The sequence below is a fragment of the Corapipo altera genome, unplaced genomic scaffold, assembly GCF_003945725.1.
Source record: "Corapipo altera isolate COAL_440 unplaced genomic scaffold, ASM394572v1 78, whole genome shotgun sequence".
In the NCBI taxonomy this organism is placed as follows: Eukaryota; Metazoa; Chordata; class Aves; order Passeriformes; family Pipridae; genus Corapipo; species Corapipo altera.
In genome coordinates this window covers 6,308,436-6,333,173 of record NW_020884904.1, presented here as the reverse complement: position 1 = coordinate 6,333,173, position 24,738 = coordinate 6,308,436, and the positions used below count along the sequence as shown (strand labels likewise).

The following is a 24,738-nucleotide window of genomic DNA, read 5'->3' as shown; positions in this document are numbered from 1 at the left end:
GGCAGCGGGAGGAGCAGCGGCAGCGCCGCGGGTCCCGCCGCCCGCACCGGCGGCAGCGCTCAACCCGGGCCGGAGGGGCGGAGGCGGGAGCGCGGCGCTGTCCCTTCAGCACCGGCGGCGCCCCCCGCCCCGCACCGCCGGGAGGGGCGCGGGCACAGCCCCGCCGTATCCCCGCGGCGGCTGCAGCCAGCACCGGCCCCCCGCAGCAGCCCCGCGCACCTGTGGGCAGCGCCGGCGCCGCCCTTTTCCTCCCCCACAAGGATGTCTGCTCCGGTGCCCGCGGCTGAAAGGAGAGCGCCCTCCTTCCCCCACAGGTCACCTCCCGAGTCGCCGGCCTCCTTCCCGCAGAGGGGAGTTCCCGCTGGGGGGGGTCTCCTTCGCGTGTGCGGTGCTGCCCCGCGCTGCGCTCTGAGTGACCCTCTCAAGCACCGCTGAAGTGAGTCACAGTTGTGCTCGTCCTGCCGGAACTGGACTCGCTGAAGGGCAAAATTCAAGATCAACCCAGGCATAAATTTCTCATATCATGAGCAGGGGTGCCCAGGGGTTGTCATTTCTTATCGCGCTTTTACATGGTCCCACGTATCTGCTCCACTTCTCCATCTTTTCTCTTGCTTTTCCTACTGTTCACTTGTTTCTTTCCTGACACTGTTGTTGGTAGGAAGTTGTGATTTGGGTTTGTGTTGTTTATTCTTTTTTTGTTTTCCTTCATTCACAATGAATGCCAAGTTCCTAGTTTGCGAGGAGCTTGAAGAACAGCAGGAAGATGGTTGTGTGGAAGGGAAGTGACGGAGGTATGTAGACACGTCCTGTATTTTGTTTTATTTGCTGCCAGCATCTCAGGAGGAATGGACTTATGGGAGAGCCTGGAGAGCTGAGCCATTGTGGATTGATCATGGGAGGTCACGTCATGATGAATGGATAGAGTGGAGAAACATCCAATTGAAGGGTACATGGTTAAGGAATACTGCTGGAGTGCAGAAGTGATAGAGGCAATACCATGCTTAACAGAAGAGTGTAGACTAGAGGAATGCAGTTAGGTTGAGCTTTGAAGTAGGACAAAGATTCAGATGTGTGGGAACAGTAGGTGAGGAACAAGTGGAGGGCTGTCAAAGAGCAAGTGGTGTGGTCAGGTATGTGAGAAGAGGGGTTTGGCCACCCACAACTTCTTTGGGTTGCAAAGGAGCATTGCATGTTTGGGATGCAGAGGAGAAAACTTTGCAGTAGTTGTGGTAGGATATTCCAAAGGGGTCTAACCAGAAGTTTATCAGTGAAAATGGTAACAGATTGGTCTTGAAGCTGGTGGAGTAGAAGGCAGGCCTGGGACCTGGTGTGTGACTCTTGGGAAAGGGGAGAGAGGACACTAGGAATGGGAGTATGTTACTGTTGTCAGCAGCAGTGAAAGAGAAAAGGGAAAGTGAGGCTAAATCAAGGCAACTCTGCATTTTAGCTAGCAAAAAAATGATGACAAAATCTCCACGAAGAGATGCCAGACAGCCACTTGAGCACTGGGACTGAACAGAGGCAGAAAGGTTGATGACAGAGGGAGAATATGAGAATCACAAGTGCAGAAATACTTTCTAAAGTCCTTGAGAATTGCCAGCCTGAGTGCACAGAGGGAGAAGAGGGTAGGTCTGTGAACCCAAGCCTGGCCTTAAGAAAGGAAAAGAGGACACTGACTCACTGATAGAAATAATACACACAAAAATTATTTTTTAATCATAGTAAGTCACTCTTTTTGATAATAATAGATCTGGGGATCAATGGGAAAGCACCGTAGAGTAGGTTTTGAGAATTATGAAGGCTGAGGAAGGCAGGTAATCCAGGAAAGAAGTTAAGGGCCTCTAAATCCTAGTCTAATGGGTCCTTCTGGTCACATCCACAACTCCAGAGGCTCTTTCATGGCTCATTAGCTCCTGCCTTCCATGTTACCTTACCCCTCTGAATGATTCTTCTTTAGGAATTTCAGTGTTGGGAACTAAGGTGACTGTGGGGATGAAAGAGATATCATGCAGCTTCTGTTGCTTGGATTTTCCTTCTTGTCTGGGGAACTGAAAGAGAGTGGTACAGGACCTCAGAAGTCATCTGAAAGTATATATTAAAAGCTAAAAAGCTTGTTTAAAGATAGTTTTCGTGGACTCAGGTGAGGAGGCCACGCTTAAGTGACCTGCAAGGTTTCTTTGAAGATACTAAAGCTGTAATTGAAAAAGGAGTGTTGGTAGAGACAGAAGAGTTGGATATTTCAAAAGACATATCAGAGGACCTCAAATCAGAGATTGATGGGTGAGCAGGAGCTTGTGAGATCTGGAGCAAGATAGCTACTGAAATGGAAGGTCTTTAAGAAATATAAATTGGAACATGAAGTTTATATATTATTTTGTTGCAGAAGGTGAAAGATATCATGTTTGAAGCTTATATTGAAGCTTGAGGGGGAGAGTATTAGAAAATAATATCTTTATTTAACAAGGATTGGGGCACAAAATAACTGCATATTGAGACACAAAGACTTTGCTTTGCATGGTAGACTATAGCATGATTTGCATTTGTTTGATTAGTGGTAGCTGATACCACCAGATAGGTGGTTGTTGGTTTGCATGAAATGAAAGTTTTAAGACAGTCTAGCAGGTGCTGTGAGCAAAGTTTTGTTTTAAGCTTGCCATATGATGATATAAAATTCTAGTTTAATTTTAAAAAATAACTTTCTATAATTAGAAATGTTTGGACTATGACAGATAAAACAAATCAACTAATTTTCCAAGATCTAATTTGCAGACAGAAAACTTCCATGGAAGTTTGGTTAATCTCAAACAAGACGGTGGCACTTCTGTCCTTCTAGTCCCACTGAAAAATAACAGTATTGTAACTGCTTTTTGTTCTGGTTTATGTTTGACACCTTTAAATGTTTAAACATCTGGTTTTTGTTCAGCATCTTAAAGGAGGACTTAATGTGAAGGTGGATGTGTAAGTGCAGGAGTTATCTAGTTTTTCTGTGATACCACTTGTAATTTTAAGTTAACTTAGTAATTAACCTTACTAAGTTTTGCATGTTAAAAAGAACTAAACCAGCTTTACAAGTGCTGGGAGCCCTCTGTAGGAGGCACAGAGTTAGTAGGTTATGCATATAGTTCATAGTCAGTTTGGAAAAGGATTCTGGTATAGCAGCAGCAGCAGGTGGTGTTATCAGAATTTTTTAAAATGCATTAAAAGCTATTAACCTTGGAAATACATTTTGTTTCCTGAGTTCATTTTAATAACTGGTGAGAGATTTTGATGATCATCTACACTGAACTGGGGCTGACTAAAACCTGGCATAAGTGGAGAAAATAAACTGTAGAGTTTAGAAAGGTCTCTCTGAAGGCCTCCCTTGTGGGAGCCTTCTGAGAGACCAGGGTTGCTCAGCTCCTACCCAGGAGAGTATATATGCACTTTGAGTAGTCCTTAGTCATTTGGTCTACCTATAACCTTAGCTGTTCTTCTAAATCAACATATTTATTGGTGTTGGTGGAAGAATAACTTCAAGCCATAGATATTATTTAGTTTTTAAACTACTGTGTAGCAGAAAAAGAGAGTGAGTCCCCTTACTAATTTTATCACTCGTGTTAGGTCACCTCACTGTCTCCTGTGTTCTGATGACACAGGAAGACTGAGTCCTTCTTTCACCTCTGTATCTCGTGTACTGTGATCACCTTTGCTGCCCTATACTTCAGCATCCCCAAGTAATCATATACAATGAAAGGTAGGTTGTCTTTTAGACAGAAGTCTAAATTCTGTCTACAAACTAAAAAATAACTAGTGTGGGTTCACTGTTGTTAATCCTCTTATTCTCTACTTACTGCTTTAGCTGACAACTGCAGTGATTTCTATCTAACTCCAAAGGAGCTTTTTTCTCAATGTGCGAGATGACTGAGCATATATTCCCTAGCATTCTTAAACTTAGTAACTCATACGTTTGAAGTGAAATTTTAATTTTTTAAAAATTGTTTTTATTTTTTATGAAGACATTTTACCACTTACAGAAGATGCTGGATTGACAGAACTGCATAGACACAAAGTTGCACATAAGGAGCTGTATGCTTTGGTGATTTATTAGTGTATCAAGAGTGCCTGATTCTAAACACCTCTTTAGCCTTTGTAAAGGTTCCTGGTGAGGATGCCAACAATAGCGACAGCTAACGAAGCTCTCACTCTTAAAATTTAAGCCTAGCTCTGAGTTCATCAGTCACTTTATCTTCAGAGAAAAACGTGTACCAATTGTAACAATTTGAAGAGGGAAAAAGGATGTTGAGAGAACTTGTGACTTTGTGCACAACTATGAATGCAACTGGAGAGCACATTCGAAATGCTTTTAAAGCTGGAGGAAACTGAGAGGGAGACAATTATTTGTAAGAATTATAAACTCAAAAAAAAAGGCAGCCAGGGCTGGAACACCAGTTTTGCAATATATGAATGCTATAATTCAGCCTGTGCTCTCTTGCATTAAATTAATGACAACTCAACAGTATTTCAGTGCAGTTCTTTATCAGTTTTAGATTACATCATGCTGTGAATTGCTCTATCTGTTAACATTGATCATTGTAAATCATTTGGTTTGAGGTCTTCACATGGAAAACTGGGATGCACTTCAGCATGCAATGTACTCACTTTGTCCTTGAAAATCATTTGAAAATAAAGGAACTGCAATTGCATAGATGATATTACTTTCCTGAAAGGTTAGATTTACCCCTTTGAATTGTCATTAATTGGATGAAAGCCTTCCATAGAAAGAATGAGAATGGAGGAGAAAACTGTGGGTTGGTGCTTAATGTTGACTGTGGGAGTCATAGAGATGCTGCATGTCTGAAGAGCTGTGTAGCCCAAAGCCTGATGCAAAGAAGTCTTGATGCTTTTAATGAGAGTAACCAGAGCAGCGGAAGTAATGGCTAAATGCTAGTTCCTGAACTTTTATATCTAGATTTTTTATTCTTAATTACTTCACTTTTGCTTGAATATGTACTTCATGTTCATCCATGTTCTTCAACTGTTGCATGGCTTTGCTTTGAGCTGAGAAGTATTTACTGTGCTCTGCCTGCTGAGTTGCATTTGTTTTTCATCCATTTATACTGGGCTGACATTTCCAAGTGAAGGTTCTTTTTGATCTGCAAATTCCTTTGGGATCCTTCAGAAAGTGCATATCAAATTTTGAGATAAATGGAAGTTGCTCTGGAAAAAAATGGAAGTAATATTATGACATGATAGAGATCATCATTGGTCTTTACTCACTCCATTAACTGAGAGAAACTCCCACCTGAATTCATTTGGTTTTGCTGAAAATTTATGGGAGACGGAACCAAGCAGATAAAATGATGGGAATGGTGCACACGAGCAAGGCAAGGTGGTGGAAGGAGTGTTCTGCTGCTTGCTAAAGGACTAGAGGTGTTTCCAAACTGTCTTTCCTGTAGGGAAAGAGAAGATTGCTTCTTCCTGGCAAAAAGAGCAGTGAGCACTGCTCTTTGTTGAGTTGTCTGTCTGTCTGTCTCACCCCCAGCACGTACTTGAATCCAGCATGTAACTGGAATGGGTCAGGCACTGTGCTTCTCTTAGAGCACATCCTCTAGTCAAGGCTGTAGTAAAATTGTCAGGATTTGTGTTTGATGAGGCATTCCCCAAAACAGAAATAATTGTTCCTCAAGAAATCATGGGGCTAAATCACAGCAAAATCTGTTTTAAGTATCTGAAATCAGGCACACAGCTTGGCTAATGTGCCACTTTGTCACAATGCGGACTTAAAGGAAGGGTATAGATTTGTCTCTTGTCTTCTTCCTGCTGATCTAGGTGTGATCCAGCAAAAAAAGGCAACTGGTGATCAGGAAGATTCAGCTTACACAGTTGGAATTTTTGTGTCAGCGCATAACAAAACATACTTATGGAAGCTGGTAAACGTGTGTTACTACGAGCTGAGAGCAGCCATCCTGAGGGCTTGGGTCTGCATTTCTAAAAGAGCACACATAGGTCTGAGCTATTTAACTCCTAACATGTATGTGACTAGAGTTTCAGAAAGGGCTAGGGATTTGGCTTTATTTTATTAGATGATTTGTTTGGGGGAGGCCTAAAAGGTCCTTGAGTTTTTTAGACTGACCTAGGCAGCTTTTTCTGAAAACAAAACTCTACTAACGCTGTCATTATGTTTTTAAAAGCTCAGCCAATTTGCAGGTGCATGAACATAGCAACAGACACAAACACATAGATACAGACATATGTATTTCACATCTACTATATACAGAATACAGAACAGGAGGTGCTAGTCTTTTCTTGAAAAAAGCATGCACTTCTCAGTGCTGCAAGTGTATCTTTTTCATTTAACCAGGAAAAAAAATAAATACTAACGTCTGTTTCTGACTGAGCAGTATGGAACATTCTCTTTTTTATACAATGTATGTGCTTGCCCATCAGCTGACTATTTCTCTAATACATCAAAATAATTAGGAAATTTCTTTTTTCACTTTTTTTTTTTTTAACTGAAATGAGAACTTTGTTTTTGTGTAATGATTCACTTTTCACAGCTGTTATTACTTCTTCAGCCTACTCTGAGTTCACAATAGTAACAGAAATGTTCTCAGAAAAGCAGATGGGAAAATGGCCTGTAAATCTTTATTGTTATAAACGATTTGTAAAACTTTAGATGTTGAAAGGCAAGAGTAGTTTAAATAAATCTCAACAATGCTGACTCAAAGTTTAAAGCATTGCTTAAATCCCTTGATTAACCCAGCTTCTCAATATTTGACATGAATCAATAACTCTGAGATGTCTTTGCTGTTCTTTAGCTTTGTAAATATTTACGCAACCAGTCCCGTGAAATGTGACATTTAATCCTGTTGAAGTAATTATTTGTATGCTGCATATGAAGAGATATAAAGTGTAATAGTTCCAGTGATGCTAGTTAAATAATTGACACTGGAGATGAAATCTGCTGCATTTCTTTTGTCAATAACCAGGATTTATACAATATAAGCGTGAGTGAACGGAAAGCAGAATCCACCTTCTGTCACAAATCTTGGGCCAGCTGCTGGGAATGCAGATTTCCTGATCCTGTCTCATGCCTAGGCCTGTGGCTCAGCATTAACAGCAGCCTTTTGTTCCAGTTAAATGAGGTGTTGAGAGCTAGATTAAAGGAAAGAGTGAAGGGGTAGCACCTCTATCAACTTGTCCTCAGCCTTCTCTTGCTGGCATAAACTATAATGAATGGTCTCTGTTCTCCAGAAAGCAGGAAGATGCTCTGCCCAGAGTTTTCAGGACCTGGGAAAGCATTCTATAGGAGCCTCAGTGCAAAAGGGTTGTCCCATCCCTCCAGGTTGTGGCTTGGATTCCTGGTAACGTATTAGATTTGCAGCAGGCTTGTATTTAAATGGTTTAGGTCAAGAAGCATAGTGATATGTTTGTTCCTATGAGATTGCATTTTAGTCATTGTTTACTGACTCAGTCTGATTCATCTGTGGATTCTGCCACGTTCTGCAGTTGTAGTGTTTGCCTCTAGGTAGACAGTAGAAGGGACTGGGGAATAACAAGGAAGCAGAGGAAGATCACAATGGGACAAGATATTCAGAGCTGGCAACAAGAAATCAAAGTGGGTCTTCCTTCAGTTATGCTCCATTCTCATGCAAAATTGGACCTTTCTGTTTTTCTAGGATGGATTCTCATCCTATAAGACAGCTGCAATAGCATGTTTACTGACTTTCCTATGAAGGAATGAGAGAAAAGTGGCGTCCAGTTCTCAAATCCAAAGTAAAGGCCATTTTTTTTTTCTTTGTAATTTGTCAGACTGTAATAAAAAATAAAATAGATTTCTACAGGTTCTTTTAAAATTGTTCTCCAGCTTATAGTCATCCTACCTGTTAAAAAGTGGAGAAAAAGATTGCCCATGCAGTAGTAATTCAGGATGTGGGCAAAGATGCTTTTTGTTTGCTTTATCATGCCAAACCCCTTAAGAACCCTTCATTATATGGAAAGGTCTTCATGCAGAAGTACTACAGTGGTACTTCTGTGGCCCATTTTGGCTACTGCATAGTCCAAGCAGAGAGATGTATGCTCCAAAGGACAGTGCACCACAGAAGAGGTGATGTGGGAAGTCAATGAAATTACTGTCAGTTTTCCTGAGTGTCTGCTTCATACAGTCCTTAGGAGGTGTTTTCGCCTATATATCCACAAATATGTATAATTCTGGTTAGGGCAAAATCCAGATGATTGCATTTGAGTTACTAATGGAATTTTCTTCAGCTTTGTTTCCATGTTATGTTGTATTGCTTGTCTTATTGAGTATTTCTCCCCTCCCAATCTAAGACTGAGTAGGATCTCCAGAATGCCGTTTATATTTAGGGATGTGCTTTGGAAGAAAAAAAAGGATGTTTTGGCACACTAAAGTTTGCATTTTCAGGCATAGCTGTTTGGAGGCCCAAGAGATTTGAGGACAGTTTGGTCCAGTAGAAAATCAGGCTAGAGATGGTATATGAAAATATGAATTAAAACTTTCAGAAATGAAAATATAAAACTAATTATCTTTGTTAAGTAAAAGTAAAACCTTTTGCTTCACTCTGGTCAATTAATATTAGTCTGTAGATATCAAGTTAACAAGTACATAAATAGCAATAGGATAAATTAATAGAGGAGCCTTATGCACATAGACATTTGCTCAGTCAACCAAAGTTCCTAAAGGCTCAGCTGCAAGTCTGGGAACCTAACCACTGGTGTCTAAAACAGAAAATGTCATTTTCAGTTTGTTTTTTTTTCCTACACTTTGTGTTTAACCACAAAAACAAACAAAAAAAGGCCACAGTTAATGGTCATAGAGTGCTTGAAGGGCATATGTCTTCCCTCATTACAAAGCAAAGATATGTCAGACATGTTTAGCTACAAAACATACACGCAGGAATCACTACGTACCTAGCAGCTGTGAGGATTAAGTTATCTGATCAATCTTTTCTGCATCTCTTTTTAATAATAATTATTTGTACTTTAAAGAAGGAATAACATTTTGTCACCTACATCTAGGAATAGGTTTTGTTTGGTTTTTTTCCCCTTTGATGTGCAGCAGAACTCAGAATTCTTATGGCAAAAAAAGGCCAGAGAGCAGACGAGGCGAAATGACAGATTCGGGTAAAACATGAGCAGCCAACTCACAACAAGCAAGTTCATTGCGTGACAATCTTTCTGCACTTCCCCAGGGACTGAGCAGAATGGTTCAAGAAGGAGCAGATGGAAACAGCTGCCAACAGATGAGTACTGGAACAGATTCAAGCCACACTACTTGCTGGAACTTGAGAGTTTGTGATGGCCTGAGCTTACCCAATGACAGGTATCTAAGATGTAGAATCAGTCGGTTCTTAGCTATGGGGACCAGAAAACAACCACTGTTGTGGAACAAAAGACACGTACAGGGTATTCTCTGAACAAGCCACCAGAGATAATTGCTCAGAGAAGTCCTGTGGTGAGAGGAATCTTTTAGGCTGTGGTTGCAGATAGTACCAAAGGTAAAACAACACCATTAAAGTATTTTTTGTGAAGGTGTCTTATCTCATAATTCCTTCACTCAAAATGTTTGTTTCTAGTGACCTTGAGCTAAGACTTAACAGATAGGGAAAAGATAAATTTAGGAAATCCAGTGACACAATGCTGATACTTTCACGTCGTCTTGCATAATTTCTAGCATACCATGAAGAACAATAAATGGCCAAAGCTAGAGTGTCCTTGGCAAACAAACAAACAAAATATGATATTTTTACCTTTTTTTCCTTTCACTACACACACTTTTTACTCCCACAGAGCTTGAAGTATTAACCCAGCATGTTAATTTATTTCTTCCAGAGTTGCCCTGACCGTTGCATTTAACATCTCTCTTGGAAGTACTTCAAACTAAATGGCTGGCTCCATCTCTAGCTTTGTTAATTAGGCACATTACTTTGTTGCTTTTTTTCATACTGCTTAATGTAATTGGGATTTGTGAAGCTTTTGAAAAGCATGTTTGGGACTACGTTTTGTGCAGCTGGCTTTCAAGTGCAAGCTGTTTCAATTGTGTAGTTCTGTAGAGGACAGCTTTTGAGAGCGTAGAGCATGTGTACCTAGCACATACCATGCTTCCTTTCCAAAAGGAACAAAGGTATGTAAGTATGACCTTTTCCATGCAGAGGAACATGTGTGACACATGTACGTCCCTGCATACATTTGTACTTCTATGGCATTAGTCTGCAACTGAGAGCATTATGTGCCCTTTTTGAAGGTCTCCCTTTACAAGCTGTTGTATAAATGCTTTGCTTTATGATGATCTTCGTTCCAACAAGCCTATGGTTTTTCACATAAAAATGCAACTTTGAACATCCAAACTCAAACCATGGGTTTGTACTTGCTCTGATAATTCCAACAGATAAGGGTAACATTATGTGTCAACTGCCAATAAGACTGATGAATTTACACTATGTAGAGATTTGGGTCATTAATTTCAGATGTATTGGTGTGAAATGATACTCTCTACTTGAGCTGAGGAAGAGTTAGATATGAAAGTTTAGGAAAAATAAAAATGTATGCACTAAAGAAAAGATGTTCAAGTCCTCTTTTTCATGGAAATGCTGCCCTCCGGTGGTCTGGAGAAAAGCTTACACACTACTTGTTAGTAATAATGTACTTTCCTTTTACACTACAGCAAGCAGCAGCAATCAAAAGTACCTCTTAGTACCACAGGCACATGGATTATGTAGGCTCCAGTCTCAGGAAACTCACAGGTGGCATAAAAAAAGCGAAGACATTCATAACAGAAAGGTATTGCTTTATTTGGTTTAGGATTCAGAAGTAAAGTATCAACGTGAAAGAAAGGAATTTAGTTTGAAGCACTTCCAAGAGAGATGTTAAATGCAACAGTCAGAGCAACTCTGGAAGAAACAAATTAACATGCTGGGTTAATACTTCAATATGTAGGTGATCTTTAGGTAGTCCCCTCTACACTTGCTTACCTTTCCCTTGTATGGCTTCAAATGGTCTTTCTGAATGGGTAGGACTGTTTCTCAGCTTGTGCTTTTCTATACCTATGTGCTGGGTGGGGGTTACTGTGTACACCAAGGTGACTTCACAGAATCATAAAATGAGTCACAGAGTGGTTGGGGTTGGAAGGGACGTTAAAGGCCATCTAGTTCTAACCCCTCTGCCGTGGGGAGGGACACCTTCCACTAGATCAGGTTGCTCAGAGGCCCATCAAACCTGGCCTTGAACACTTTCAGGGATGGAGCATCCAGAGATTCTCTGGGCAGCCTGTTCCAGTGCCTCACCACCCTCAAGTACAGAATTTTGTCCTAATATCTAATCCAAACCTACTCTCAGTTTGAAGCTATTCCACCTTGTCCTGTCTCTACATGCTCTTGAAAATGCTCCCTTTCCATCTGTCTTGGAGGCTCCCTTCAGGTATGGGAAGGCTGCAATTAGATCTCCCCGGAACCTTTTCTTTTCCAGTATGAACAATCCCAATTCTCTCAGCCTTTCCTCGAAGAAGAGGTGCTCCATTCCTCTAATCATCTTGGTGACCCTCCCCTGGACTCACTCCAACAGGTCAATGTTCTTCCTGTGCTGGGAGGCCCAGAGTTGGATGCAGCACTGGGGTCTCACCAGAGCAGAGTAGACGGGGAGAATCACCTCCCTCGATCTGCTGGCCATGATTTGGGCCCCACTGAGGGACTTGGTCACCAGAGGATTGCAGTGTGGTCTTGCTATCATCTTCTCTTCCTGTGCATCTGCCCCACCTGCCTTCTGGTAAGCAACCTGTCTCCCCCAGGACCATTGCTCACAGCACAGGCCATGCAAAGCCTTCAAATACCTTCCATTTTCTCTCTCCCTTTTGTCTTTCTTTTTTTACTTAAAACAAGATAAAATACCCCCAAATTTGCACAGCATTAAAAAAATTCCAATTATACTATTCCTACATTTTTTTCCTCTGTGTTTTTGTAGAAGGTGCTTGGTGGGGAAGAGTTTGCCTTTCCCAATGTATTTTTCCTGCTGTTCGTAGTGTGGAGGGCTCCAAGCACTGACTGAAGACTGTAAATATTTTTGCTGTTTCTGCACCAACAAATTTTCCATTATAGAAAGATGATAGAACATGGAATTCGCCAAGTAACAATTTCAGGGAGAAATGCAGTTTACATCTTGCCCAGCAGATGTTGCTGTTGGACCAAAAAAAACTCAAGGTGAGTTGTGTTAGGGAGGACTGTGGCGATTGGGAGACCCCCTTTTACTGCCGTGGACACGCAGCACTAGGTAAGTATGCTGAGACACAGACCTCAGAGTGAATCTGACTCCAAACAAAAAAAAAAACCACCACCACCCCAACCAAAATCACAACCTCCCTCAGTCTTCTGATTAATCTCCCTCAATCTTCTAGGTTATTGTCTGCCAGAGTTTTTAGTACTTTTTTTTATAAATACTTACAGTGTTTGCCTCCCTATTGATAAATATGAGGTTATTAATTATTACATAAAATAGCACACTTGTTGATGTTAATATGCTTGTAGAAGATAAAGTTACTGATGTTTTAGAAAGAAAATGGGAGTTCAGTGCCATGCTGACTGTATTGTTGGGAAAACCCTGAGGTTTTCTATCCCCTAGTGATTACAGAATAGGTCAGTTTTCATCATTAAGTTACAATGTTAAGGTCTGTATTTAGAAGTGTCTGTGTATGCAATAGGTAGATTTCTGGGTCCATAGGGAAACTTCTGCATTCCTTTTACTGATCCAAGTGGCTCTATGCCAGACATGTTCCTAATTCCTTGTGGGATCTGAGAGGGAAAGGACTATCTGGAGGCTCTTCTGTATTTTGCTACAGATCATTCTCTCCCTCAATAGCCCTGAAATCTCAAATATTGAAAGGTCTCCACTTAATGACATTCCCAGTTGTGCAATAAACCTGTTGAGAGGGGAGCATGCTGCATTGATCATGCGGGTAAGTCTAGACTGTTCAACAGTTTTACTGGAAAACAAGTGATTTGAAAGCCTGAGGGAGGGTGAGCTGATAAGCATTAGTAAATAGTGCTTAATGAGGTACTTGGATATGCCTCACAAGACGATTTCTAGGACGTGTTGTCAGAGATTTGCACTCTGACTGTACAAAGACCATTTTACCACCTACTGCTTGCGAAGCCAAGATTGCCACATGCGAGTTATGCGCGATGACCTTCATACCATCTCCTGCTATCACAGGCTCCGTGTCAGCCACACATTTTGGAACTGTTGTAGGCTTTCAGTGCTATTATGGGGATAGTTTCTGGTTTGTATTTTCAAGATCAGGTGAGCACTAAAGCCTGGCATCTTGTTCAGAGGGTTGTGCTCGGGGGATCTGTGTATCTGAAGGCCTTGTGATACAGACAGGTCAGTGACCAGAGCACAAGAAAAGGGACACAACAATAGGTGTGTCATGGCTTTGCACTGCTATCTGAACACTGTTCAAGAGTTTGAAACTATTCCTACTGAAGTTGGAAGTTTTGCCACTGATTTCAAGGAAATAATTAAAATTTTTTAAACAAATAGGAAATATTAATTTATTCTCGTTAAAATTTATGGGGTATGAGGTACAAATGTTTCCTTGTCTTCTGAGATGTAGTTCTTCTGAAGATGATAATACTATTTTTATGGATAAAATGAGCAGTTTTTGCCCTTTGCATAATTTGAACCTCTCAAATATCTCTGCAAAATATGAAATGTAAAATGAAAACTGTTTTTGCTTCTACATTCATGAGGGTTTGTAAGGTCTTTATCTTGAGTTGAAAATTTTAGAAGGGCATTTTAGAAGTCATTTTAGAAGGGCAGCATCTGGTGCAAAGCAATCGTCAACCTAATATTTCTTTAATATTTTTGGATACAGATGACAAAATATTTTTAAAGGAAAAAATTGTATCACAAATAATTCATATATCTTTTACCTAAAATTGAATCTTCAGCTGAATGTGAAAAATTTCTGTAGCAGTTTCAATGGTAATATGGGAAATGGTGTTTAACATTGCTGTCTGAAAACCCAGCAACTTTACTGCACTTTGTTGTGAAATATTCAAAGTAGAAAAAGGATCATCTTCATTCTCATTTATGCAAATTACCTGATAAAATCTAAAATCAGAGCATTTAGCATATATAAGTGAAGTATAAATTTATTCCTCTTCACTTTTTCCATAGCAATAATTTGAATAAGACAAACCAGTAATACTAGGTTTGTCATGCAGTGCTTTCCTAAGTTACCAAATTAAATCAAACATTCCTAAAATACGCATTTATTGTTATGTTCAAAGACAGCTACTTTCCTTTAACTGTATCTGGATGACTTTCCCTTTGGAGGTAGTGTTCCATATGAAACATCAGATAATTGTAATATCTTTAGTGAAGAGCTCCAAACCCCCATTCAGGTGGGCTCTATACTGTCCTGTCGAGGCAGCTTGGGGTAAGGAATGGTCTGGTTTGCTGTCACCCCCAGTTTCACCCAGGCTTTGCACGTCAGTACAGTCTGCAGGATTCAGATTTTTTAAACTCAGATGGTCTTTCTTTCGGTTCTGCATCCTGCAGAATATTGGACTGGAACCTGTGTGGCATAAACCGAAGATTTCAGACTATTTGTTTGTAGCCCATGCTGGAGCGTTTCTGTAGACCAAGGCAGGCTGGACTTTGGTTCTTAAACTGGGCTCCTGAAGATGTATATAAGCATTCAGGGCTGATCCTACAAGACAAAGTTTATAAATGTTGGATCAGTCTTACATTTGCTCCTAGGTCTGTCAGAACTAAACACAAGCTCTGAACCAAACATTGCTACCTGCAGAATATTTAGTCATAGTCTGGGATATATTTCTGTCAGTAACATGCTGTCCTCTTGATGCATAGGGGAGTAGAGAAGCTCCAGGTATTTGTTTTAAATATATTACCTCAGAAAGAAACAGGAAAAAATAATACAGGGAACAATTTTCCTTACTTAAGTCCCAAAGTAAATATATTTTTAACCCAAAAATGTATTTATTAGTACTGATAGCCTTTGGCCCTACTCCAGTGGACTTTTCTCAATGACATCAGTGGAAGAAAGGTGGGCTCTGCATAGGAAATCTATGAATATTTTTTCTTCATCATCCATCCATCTATTTTGGGATGTGCTAAATGCCTGTTCTCTGTTGTAACATTAACATCAGTATGTGGAAACTTGGGTGCTAAAATAAATCAGTGAAATGCAATATACATGACTTCACATGGAACTACGTGTACATTGTTGAGCACAAACGCCCTGTGCCCGCTCTGCCATCCTGGCTTGACAGCCAGGTACGCCCTGTTGTGTCCCACATAAGTGGGGTGCTGTGGCAAGGCAGGCATAAACTGTGTGCTGCCAGTATATACAGAGCCTCTGTAGTTTTTGAGCTGGCAAAATGTTTTTTGGTTGCCATCTAATGACAGTAAAATTGATACTTTTACCAACCTCAAATTATATGGGGATGACAAGATCTTTAATATTTCACAAAAGCATTTTTTGTATTGTGGGCCTGATCAAGTGTTTGCTGAAGGCAATGAAAGTGTTTAAGTGATATGTGAGGCCCTGATTTGTGAGGCAACTGTCTCTCTTTAGTGTTTGTAACTTAGTGATAAAGGCATCCAACTAACCTGGGCCATTTTTCTGACCTTAGTAGACACCCTCCTGTATCATGCTAGTATGAATTAGCACATTCTCAAATTCATTTGATTTTTATTTTTACTGGAAAAATGGAAGGGATAAGCTCAATCTTTGTGGCCTGGAGTGTTTTCTGCCCATAGTGATATCAATAGGAGACCTTTATGAGCTTGGACTTTGAAGATACTGAGGGGGCAGTCCTGCCTTGGAGTCCCCTCTGATCTGTGGGAGTCCGGTCTGCTCCACAGAATGGTCCTGAGCCTCAACACTGATTTATCATCAACCATGACCACAAGCATCTGGATGTGGAGGAAATCCCCATGGCTGCTACCTTTTCTGTGCCTCTGGGACAGGGAAAATCAGCAAGCTTGAAGCACGACTGCCTCAGGAAGAAGGAGAAGCAACTGGGCTGCTCTGCTCAACACAGGGCAGCTTGCCCCTCTCCACAGAACACTGATCTTCAAGGCCATACATGATTAAAGGAGTCAGAGATATTCCCTGGAATTAGCTGTTTGCTCTTTACTTTTCCTGCTTGAAAGGTAAGAATTGTACAAATTCCCTTTTTAATAGTCACTTAACAGAGGATACAATGATAATCTGTCATCAGAGTATTTAGAGCTGATGACGATATCTAGATTGGTTTTCAGTTTGTTTTTCGTTTTTATTCTACTGTTATGTTTATACAAAAGCCATAAATCATAGGTTGTTTCACACTGGTTGTAGCTGCTGGATATTCTTATCCAGATGCACAGAAGTGCCCTGATGGTTACTTTCCAATGACAACCTGCTCAGGGTTTAACATTTTTCAGTTGCATGGAAAGCTTTCAAGGTTACACATATATACTGAATGAAACACAGCCCACTGGTTATTTTTAGAGAGCTCTAAACAAGAAGTAAATCCCTGGAGCAGTGCTGCCAGAGATGCATAAAGTTCAAATCCAAATTAAAACTGCCTATCTTTGGCCTAAATTCCAATCTGAACTTGAGGAAAACTGTGATCTATAACTTGAACTTTATGACAAAAAATCCTTTGCAATTAGTTTCTAGTACCTGAGAATACATGAGTGTGGTACAAACACTTGAAAATTAGAAGTTGAATGAAAAATGGGAACATTTGTCCAAAAATGTAGTACTTGGTCTTGTGAGTACTGTTGTGTGACTTTAAGTTTCAGTAGCTGCACTGGAATTTGGAGAGTCTAATTTTTTGTGATCCCTTGTTTTAATACATCTTTATAAGATCAAATCCTATAATATAATTGTAAATTTTGGGGGCAGGAGGAGAAACATGCTTATTTAGTGATCCCTTTAATAATGACCTGTGATGCTCAGGTCTTGGTTTAGAAATCACCAAGATAGAATATGGGGAAAGTAGATCCCTTTTCAGCAACATATTTATGCAAAGTAGTTGAAAGTAGTGCAACTGAAGCATGTTCTTGATTTCTTTGCTGAATCAGAGCCTGTATCTTCTTCCTGCCAAGGCAGCAATCTAATACCACTCCTAAAGGCACTAGTAATTCTAGAAGTCCTAATGAAAGTCAAGATAACACCACGGATTTTATAAATAAGGGTCTTTATTTAGAATACTGTTGAAAACATTCTTGGCAATCACATCGTATAAATATATAAAGTTAAAGTTTGACACGACAAACCAAGCAATATTAAATATTTTTAAATTTTCCCCCTTTTTGTTTTATTTTTTGATTTTATTTTTTTTCTTTCTTATCCTTTTTTTCCTTTTTTCTTTTTTTTTTGCAAAGCAACTCTTATTTACAATTATACAAAAAATTTAAAAAAAAAATGGTCCACAACCTTATTTTGGCCAGAACAGGAGTAATAGGAAGGATCTCTCGTGCCACTACTGTTCTAGATTTCTATTTTCCTCCACATTCAAGAGCCAGGTTCCTATTCCCCACAGCCCAGATTAAACATTGGCCATTTCGTGGTATACAATTTTATCTCTAGTCATATTAAATAACTTTAACAACCAATAAATAACTATGTGTATTTTGAAGTGATACAGGTTTGAAAAGTTATATATTTGAAGGAATTTTGAGTGATATTTTAAAACTGGAACAATTCTTTAGAAGTCTTTTCAATCTTAGAAGGCAGGTCTCAAGCAGGGCCAGATGGAGCAAATTGTTTTCAGTGCAGTCCAGCTGGACCGGCCCTTACAGCACTTGGTAGATGGGGTTGCTGCTGCTGTTATCCTGGGGAAGTGGGGTGCAGTTGGTGGGGGAAGGAATTTGGGCTCCGCTATCATTCAGACTCACTCCTTCTGGGGGGGAACAGGGACTCCCTTCAGCAACAGTTTCCACTGGAGGCAATATAGGGCATGTGGAATTATCTGTGGAAATCCTCTCTACAATGCTTGAGAGGCAATCGAGACTGGACACAACAGAACTCTTCCCGTGCTTTGGATCTAAAAAACAGACAAAAAGGTGCTCAGATTATCCAGTGGGTACTTAACATTAGTAGGCAGTTACACACTTGTGAGTATGTGAAGATTCAGAGAAAATTAATATTAGTGAAGGATGCCAATTATCAGAAAACAGAGATTGTAATTGCAAAATGGAAGAGAGGCCCAACCACAATGTGCTGCTCTGAGGCCATGGCTTCACTTAGTTCATAGAAAGTGAAGATTTGAAATCAAACTGAAATTTCTCCACTTTGGATCAATGACACATAGAGTAGGAAGAGTCTTCATGCAAAACATGGTTAAACACAGAAACTTAGTTGCAGAGAGGAAAATACTTTTATCCAAATATTGTATTTGCAAAATAGGAAACGTGGCTATAACATATCCTCATATTTGCAAATACATCTAGAGGAAATTCAACGCCTCTCCCGGCAGCAACAGCTTGCTGGCTGGAAAGGCAGGTTCCTCTTTCAGCCCAGCTGGAGATAGAGCGGGCACAGGGCATTTTGCTGCACTGCCTGCCTCTGTCTCCGTGTTCCACACTGCCGTTACAGCACGTACTCACCATTTGGTGATTCCGTGTAGTAGCTGCTGTCATAGCTGTTTCTTCGGCGAGAGCTGCACGGAGGCCCGCTGTACTCCATCTGGAAAGGAGAGAAATCTGAGTGAGGTCACTGCACTTACAGAAATCCCAGTATTTCAATCTTTAGTCTAGGCCATCATTCCAGTCCTGGCTGAAATGCTGTCAAGTTGTAGTTTCTTCGAATGAGGAAGAAGATAAGTGGATCCACCCAGAATATTTTATGTGGCACAGCTGTTCCACAGGAAAGTTACCACTACTGCATCAAATGCTGAAGCTTTACAGATGATATGAGGCTTTCCAGCATTCTGATCAGATACAGCCCTACATATATTTTCAGTTTACAACAGGGAAACTGAAAGGGCAATGAGATCTTTTAGTTAGTTTTCGAAGATTTTTCAAAACATGAGCTCCTCTTAAAATAATTCTGTCTACCCTTGTCCCTTTGTATTTCCTTTAGTTTCTTTTCCCATTTCCATTTTGTTCAGAAAAAGCTCCAAAACATTGACCAATATGTTTGTTTCCATTACTTTAATCCCTAATGAAATTACTCTTTGTGTTAAAAGAGGCTGTATTTTGAAGAGGGATCATTTGGGTAAATCTTTTTTCCAGTCTGTCAACTATCTTATAATCACAGATATTCAACTCAGTAATGATTATTTCCACCAGAGCACAGAAAACAATCTCCAGTTTTAAAATGCTGTTGATATCCCATCCAGATATCTGTCCCGCACTCCAGTCACTGTGTCCCACACCCTAGAATCAGACTAGCGACTGCACCTATAGTCCTAGTCTAAAGATGTGATGATGAGACACCTCCTCTGGCCCCCACCCTTCTCCCATCCCCGTAATGTACAAACAGCACTGAAAGCCTGGATTCTCCTTCCTATTGCTGGTAAATGTCTATGGAGGGGATGAAGTGAGTGAGAAGAGAAACAGAGAACAATTTTCTTAAGGATCAAGAAAAACAACTCCTGTTGCTTAGACCCTCCTCCTGCTATCCTGATGAATGGCAGAAAACAAGATTCCCATGTAACTACTATGTCCAAGAGGGCCCTTCCTCTCTGCTTTGAATCCGTAGAGGATTCAAAGATAATGATACAGCAGAAGATGGAAACAAGAGATGCCTCAGGAGCAACAGGAGCACAGGCAGGGCTCAGACCTCACCATGCCCCCAGGTACCCATCCCAGGTAGCTTCCCAAAGTCCCCAGGACACAGGGGGACCTGCTTAACCCGGAAAAAAAGGTGTAAGAGATTTTTCTTCTTTCCCTGAGATCGTGGGATGTGGGAACCCCACTTCCCTTTGCCATGGGAGGTCAAGGCATGAGAGAGGACTTTGTCTTCTGCCTGGAGAGGTACAGAAGGCAGCTGCTATAGGAAAGGCAGGAAGAGGAGACTTGCCCTGCTCAGGTTTGGACCAACAAAGTCCAGCACACCTTGGTGGCAGGGAGTCCTCCCTGGGGCACTCACCATGCCATCAGAGCAGTTGGAGCGGGGGCTAGAGGCATCCGATTCCCCGCTGTAGTGCTCCAGCACAGGGTAATAAGCATCCTCCTGCTCCCGCAGCAGGGCCTGCAGGCTCTCGATGTAGCGGATGGCGTTGCGCAGGATCTCCACCTTGGGCAGGCGCTGGTTGGGGTTGGTGGAGGTGCAGCGCTTGAGGGTCTCGAAGGCCTCGTTGACCTTGCTGAGCCGCCGCCGCTCCCTCATGGTGGCGGCCTTGCGGCGGTCGGCGTTGGTGGTCTTCCTCTTGCAAGCCTTGCACGCCCACAGCAGGCAGCGGCCGGCCTGGTGGTGCCCACTGGGTGCCCGGACATGCTCCTCCTCATGCCCGTGGTGATGTCCGTGGTGGTGCGGGTGCTCCTCGGGCTTCAGAAGACCCCCCACGTGCACCAGCCGGGGGTCCAGGTCCTCAAAGAAGTGCATGTCCGATGTGTTGAAGCACGGGTCATCATAGAAGTCATCAGCAGTCGTGAAGGAGCAGAGGGAGCCCTCCGTCATCTCCATGGGGCCCAGTAAGTCCATGGGGGCGGCAGACGGGTCAGCGGCTGGGCCAGAGGGGAGAGCGAGGGGATCAGAAAGGAGGGGGCTTCCACCGGGCGTTTCCGTGGCCGGGCGGGTGCGCGCAGCAGAGACCCTCGCAGCCTCTCCCAGGCGAGGCCACCAGCGCTGCCTGCTGCCCCGGCCCCCTCCCCAGCCGCGCCGGTCCTGGAGCGCCACTCGAGGCCGTATTTATGGCCGAGCCCCCCAGCGCGGCGGGTCGGGACGGGGCGGGTCGGGGGGCGCGGCCGGGCGGGTCGGGGACCGGGGCGGCGGGGGGGGGGGGGCGCGGTGTTCCGCGGGCGCTGGGGCAGCCCCGAGCCCGGCAGCCCCGAGCCCAGCCGCCCCGGGCGCTCGGCTGCGCGGAGCTCTCTTCTCCCCCCTGCTTTTAGCTCCGAGCAGCCCGCGCCGCCGGCGCACCAGGGGGAGCGAGGCGCCCCGATGCCCGGAGGTGCCAGGACCGCCGGCCGCCCGCCCGGGTGGACAGCGGCGCGCCCCGCTGCTCCCGCACGGCACCGCACACCGCCGGCGGCTCCGCTGGCTTCTCCCAGGGAAGAAGCCCCCGGCGCCGGGACAGGTCTCTCCGCGCCGGCCGCGGCTCTGCGGCCACGAGGGTAACTACAGCCGAGACATTCGTGAGAGCGGGCGGTGCCAGGGCCGGGGACACCGCGGAGAGCCGGGACCGAGCCACCCCGCACGGCCCCGAGGCACCGCGGAGAGCCGGGACCGTGCGGGAGCAGCGCGACGGGCGGGTCGTGGCCGCGGGACCCGCACGGCGGCCGGGCCGCCTGTGGGGGGCGGTGTCGGCTTTTCCCGTCGGGAAAAGCCGCTTTGCCCGAGGGCCGTGGAGTGCGCCGGCCTTTCCCTCGGAATTCAGGTGTCCTTGTGTAAATTCGCATTTCGGGTTCCTCTTTCAGCTCGAGCCTCTGTTTACCTTTATTCTGGAACCTTTGCAGAGGTGGAGTCCATGCCGTGCAGAGGCGTTTCACACTGCAGTTGGATAGCAGTGGCAGTTTGGAGCTTGGAAAAATAGGATGGGTTTTGGTAACGCCTCTCAAGGGTGCTGAGAGTTTTTACTCTGGTTTTGGAATATCGTTTGTGATGAGAAATTAGGTTCTTTTCAGAGGCACTTCAGTAGTTCAACTGTATGATTTCGTTGACTTCATGGCTGAAATAGTTATGCATATTTTTAATGTACCAAGAGCTACAATTAATCTCTGTTCTGCAGTCATACATATTGGTGAAATTTTAACTCTTTCAAAATCAATGGCAAAGCTCTGTCTTCAGTGGGGCAAGGACTCACAGAATCTGAAAAGGTAAAAGACATCCATCAACGATCAACCCCCAATCCCTGTGCCTATGACTTCTTCTAGGGGCTGTTGTGATGGTGGTTTCTTTTGTTGTTATATGATCTGTTTTTTTGCAAAAATTCCTAATCTGCAGTCCCCATTTTCTGTTTACTTAAATGTTTTCAAGTACAGACATCAATAAGAGCTGTAAGTCACCTTCTATCATTATCCCCAAAAGATAAAAGTTTTATTTAAAGATAAAACTATATGTTTTGGACTCTGTACAAGTCCGCTCTTTCACTGTATCCAATGCTGAAAAGTGATATGTCCCAAGGAGATCGGCTGTTGACCACCCTTACACATTTAGACATGTATCTCCCAGCTGTCTCTGAGAGGCAGAGTAGCAAACTTGTGGAAACACTTCACTGTTATTACACAGGTTCTTTGATCCAGAAGGAATACACAGATTTATTTTAAAATCTTTATTGAACAGTTAATAAAGCAAAAATAATTTGTATTCGAAGTAGTGCAAGGCATATAGTAATGCAAAGTAAGTATAAATGAGAAATAGTTGTATGCTATAACATTCTAACAACTAAACATGTAAATCTGGATATCAAAGCTTGGTGCTGGCAGACTGACCCACTCTAGACACTTAAAATCTTTCCAAACCATTGGTTTAATCTGTGGAAAAGGTAATTTTACCTAATATTTAGTCAGTATTGTGGCCTATTCTGCCACTGCTCATTTCTAGCTTGTATGCAACCCCAGGAAAAGATACTCTGGGACTTGAGCACACAGTGGTTACCTTGCACAATGTGGTAACAAATGGTGAGACTTTGACAAGCACTCCAAGGAGTTTGCCAGCATTTGCCCATGAACACACTTAAGTGCATGAACTCACTCAAGTGCAAAGGTCAGGAGAAGGCCATGACCAGATGGTGAATTCCGTGCAGTGATCTTCCAGTAAAGGTACCCTTGAGGACACCTTCCTCTGGTGTTGGACCAGATGACCTCCAGAGGTCCCTTCAACCCTAACAATTCTGTGATTCCCTGCTGCTGCCACCAGAACTAACATCCACTTTCCAATATTTCCAGGTTTGTCCAGAAAGATGTTGCCTGGTACAGTGGGGCCTGAAAAAAAGTCCTTGCAAAGAACAAATCCTGAGATGCTTTTCTTAATTTTATGTGGCCATAGTGAAGAGGACGAAGGACAGCATAATCTCCACTTGGAGACTTTAAGTGCATTTCTCACTGAGAGTCAGAAACCATAGCTAGTGCTTATGGCAAGTATTACAAATATTCTATTGTTAAACCCCTTTGGAAGCCTCTGTGGCTGTAACTCTTAATTTCAGTAAAGATTAGGTCTCTCCAGAGATTCCAGTTTGGAATCTCTTTAGGGAACTAGCTATTCAGAGCTTCCCCAGATCATGTGTTTGGATGGTTTGGGCATTGCTTTGGAAGTACAGATACTGAGAGCGTATATGAACAAGCATTCAGCAGAGAAGGAGAATTTGTGAAGTTTCTATAAGCACTGTTCCCCTTGCACCTGTTCCACATTTCATCCTTCATCTCCTTTTTTCAGGAGGTGATTGAAAAGGAAAATGGGAAGTCAGAGGCAGATTGTACTTATGCTGAGAAGCGTGGACAGACTCACCCTATACACAACAGACAGGTATTATTAACAAATCTGAGACCATATTCACAAGCATATGTGCCCTCTCAGCAGAAGCAGCATGTGGACAAGAAGAGCTTATTATCTACAGTAACTGATTTCTCTTTTCTTTTTCAGAAGATAGAGACTGGGAAAATAGCTGATTGTGAGTTTATCTGTCTTTTCAGGCAGAGGGCCCGGAAAGTGAATTTTGGAAAAGGGAGAGAGAAAGACCTAAATTCTGAGAATCTGTGGATACGTTTGGCTGGAAGATGAGTATGAGAAGCCTGAGAAATGGACATGGTAGTATTTCACAGAAAAATGAGGTAAGTCTTGCTTTGAAAAATTTCGATGTTAGGTTGTTACGTTGGAATTTGCTTAAGGTAAAAGAGAGTCTTAAGTGCTGGAAACCATCGAGGAGGCTGTACCTACATTTCAGAAGGTACCAACTCTTAAAGGAGAAGGTTGTTGTAGGAGTAGGTCAAACATTACCAGTAGTGTTTGAAGGGGTTTTATATGGCACTAGTTTTATACTTCAGTTAGTAGCTTTGCTCTGTTCACACTTAGTGAGCTGTATTTTAATACTGAGAGGGACGGATTCCATTGCTCTTATTCATGTTGAGTTGCAGTCAGTGGAACTAATTGTTGAATAAGGTATGCTCAGCATGAGAATGGGTGATGGAATCTAGCCCAGATGGAAATAGCTTTTAAACTACTGCTGTTTTAGAGAGCAGCCATCTCAACATCGGCAAATCCAGCATGTTGGTAAAAGTGCTTTGAGCCATTCTTCTGCCACATTGTGGTACTCTTATAGATGAATACAGGGGTTGTTTTAAAGTGGTTGTGTGTCCCCCCTCCACCAATGTTGAATCCCATTAACAAAAAGATTGGGAAAGCATCTACATTGTAATTGTCTGTCCCGTGTTACACCACCAACAGAAAGTAGGTGGGCTTTGCAGAAATTGCTATTCAACTGCAGCTGTGTATAAACAGCAGTTTACTGAAAATGTTTCATTGTGCAGTGTTTTTGTAGTAATGAAGTTTTCTGGCATTTATTTTCACTCTGTGGCATACTCTTCCATCCAACTCTCTCGGATGAAGAAAAATACTGGTGAAGTTTTGAATAC

At 42.5% G+C, this 24,738-nt stretch overlaps 1 protein-coding gene and 1 long non-coding RNA gene across 6 annotated transcripts in view; one reads left to right on the top strand and one right to left on the bottom strand.

The window, feature by feature from the left end:
• Positions 1–15,936: 15,936 nt before the first annotated feature.
• LOC113950858 overlaps positions 15,937–24,738 on the top strand; it is a 28,767-nt gene continuing 19,965 nt past the window's right edge. For 2 of the 5 annotated variants that reach the window (XR_003528914.1, XR_003528917.1), the window contains exons 1-3: positions 21,231–21,282; positions 23,543–23,632; positions 23,750–23,941. This is a non-coding gene — a long non-coding RNA (uncharacterized LOC113950858). Of the gene's footprint in view, positions 16,171–21,230; positions 21,283–21,483; positions 21,985–23,542; positions 23,633–23,749; positions 23,942–24,738 lie in introns of those variants that run through there. The other 3 variants (XR_003528916.1, XR_003528918.1, XR_003528915.1) reach the window with 3 other exon arrangements.
• MYOD1 (myogenic differentiation 1) lies at positions 17,185–20,803 on the bottom strand. Its single transcript, XM_027651186.1, has 3 exons — positions 20,099–20,803; positions 18,613–18,691; positions 17,185–18,050 (listed from the first exon to the last, which is right to left on the bottom strand). Exons 1-3 carry the CDS (start codon positions 20,651–20,653, stop codon positions 17,800–17,802), a joined length of 885 nt encoding a protein of 294 aa, XP_027506987.1. The 5' UTR covers positions 20,654–20,803; the 3' UTR covers positions 17,185–17,799.

Bases quoted from the DNA above. Each gene is read 5' to 3' on its own strand.
- MYOD1 (XM_027651186.1), bottom strand. From the start codon at position 20,653: ATGGACTTACTGGGCCCCATGGAGATGACGGAGGGCTCCCTCTGCTCC. The intron at 18,692-20,098 runs GTGAGTGCCCCA...TCTCCTTTCCAG, and splicing joins CCAACTGCTCTGATGGCATG to ATGGAGTACAGCGGGCCTCC. The intron at 18,051-18,612 runs GTGAGTACGTGC...TCTGTTTTTTAG, and splicing joins CTACACGGAATCACCAAATG to ATCCAAAGCACGGGAAGAGT.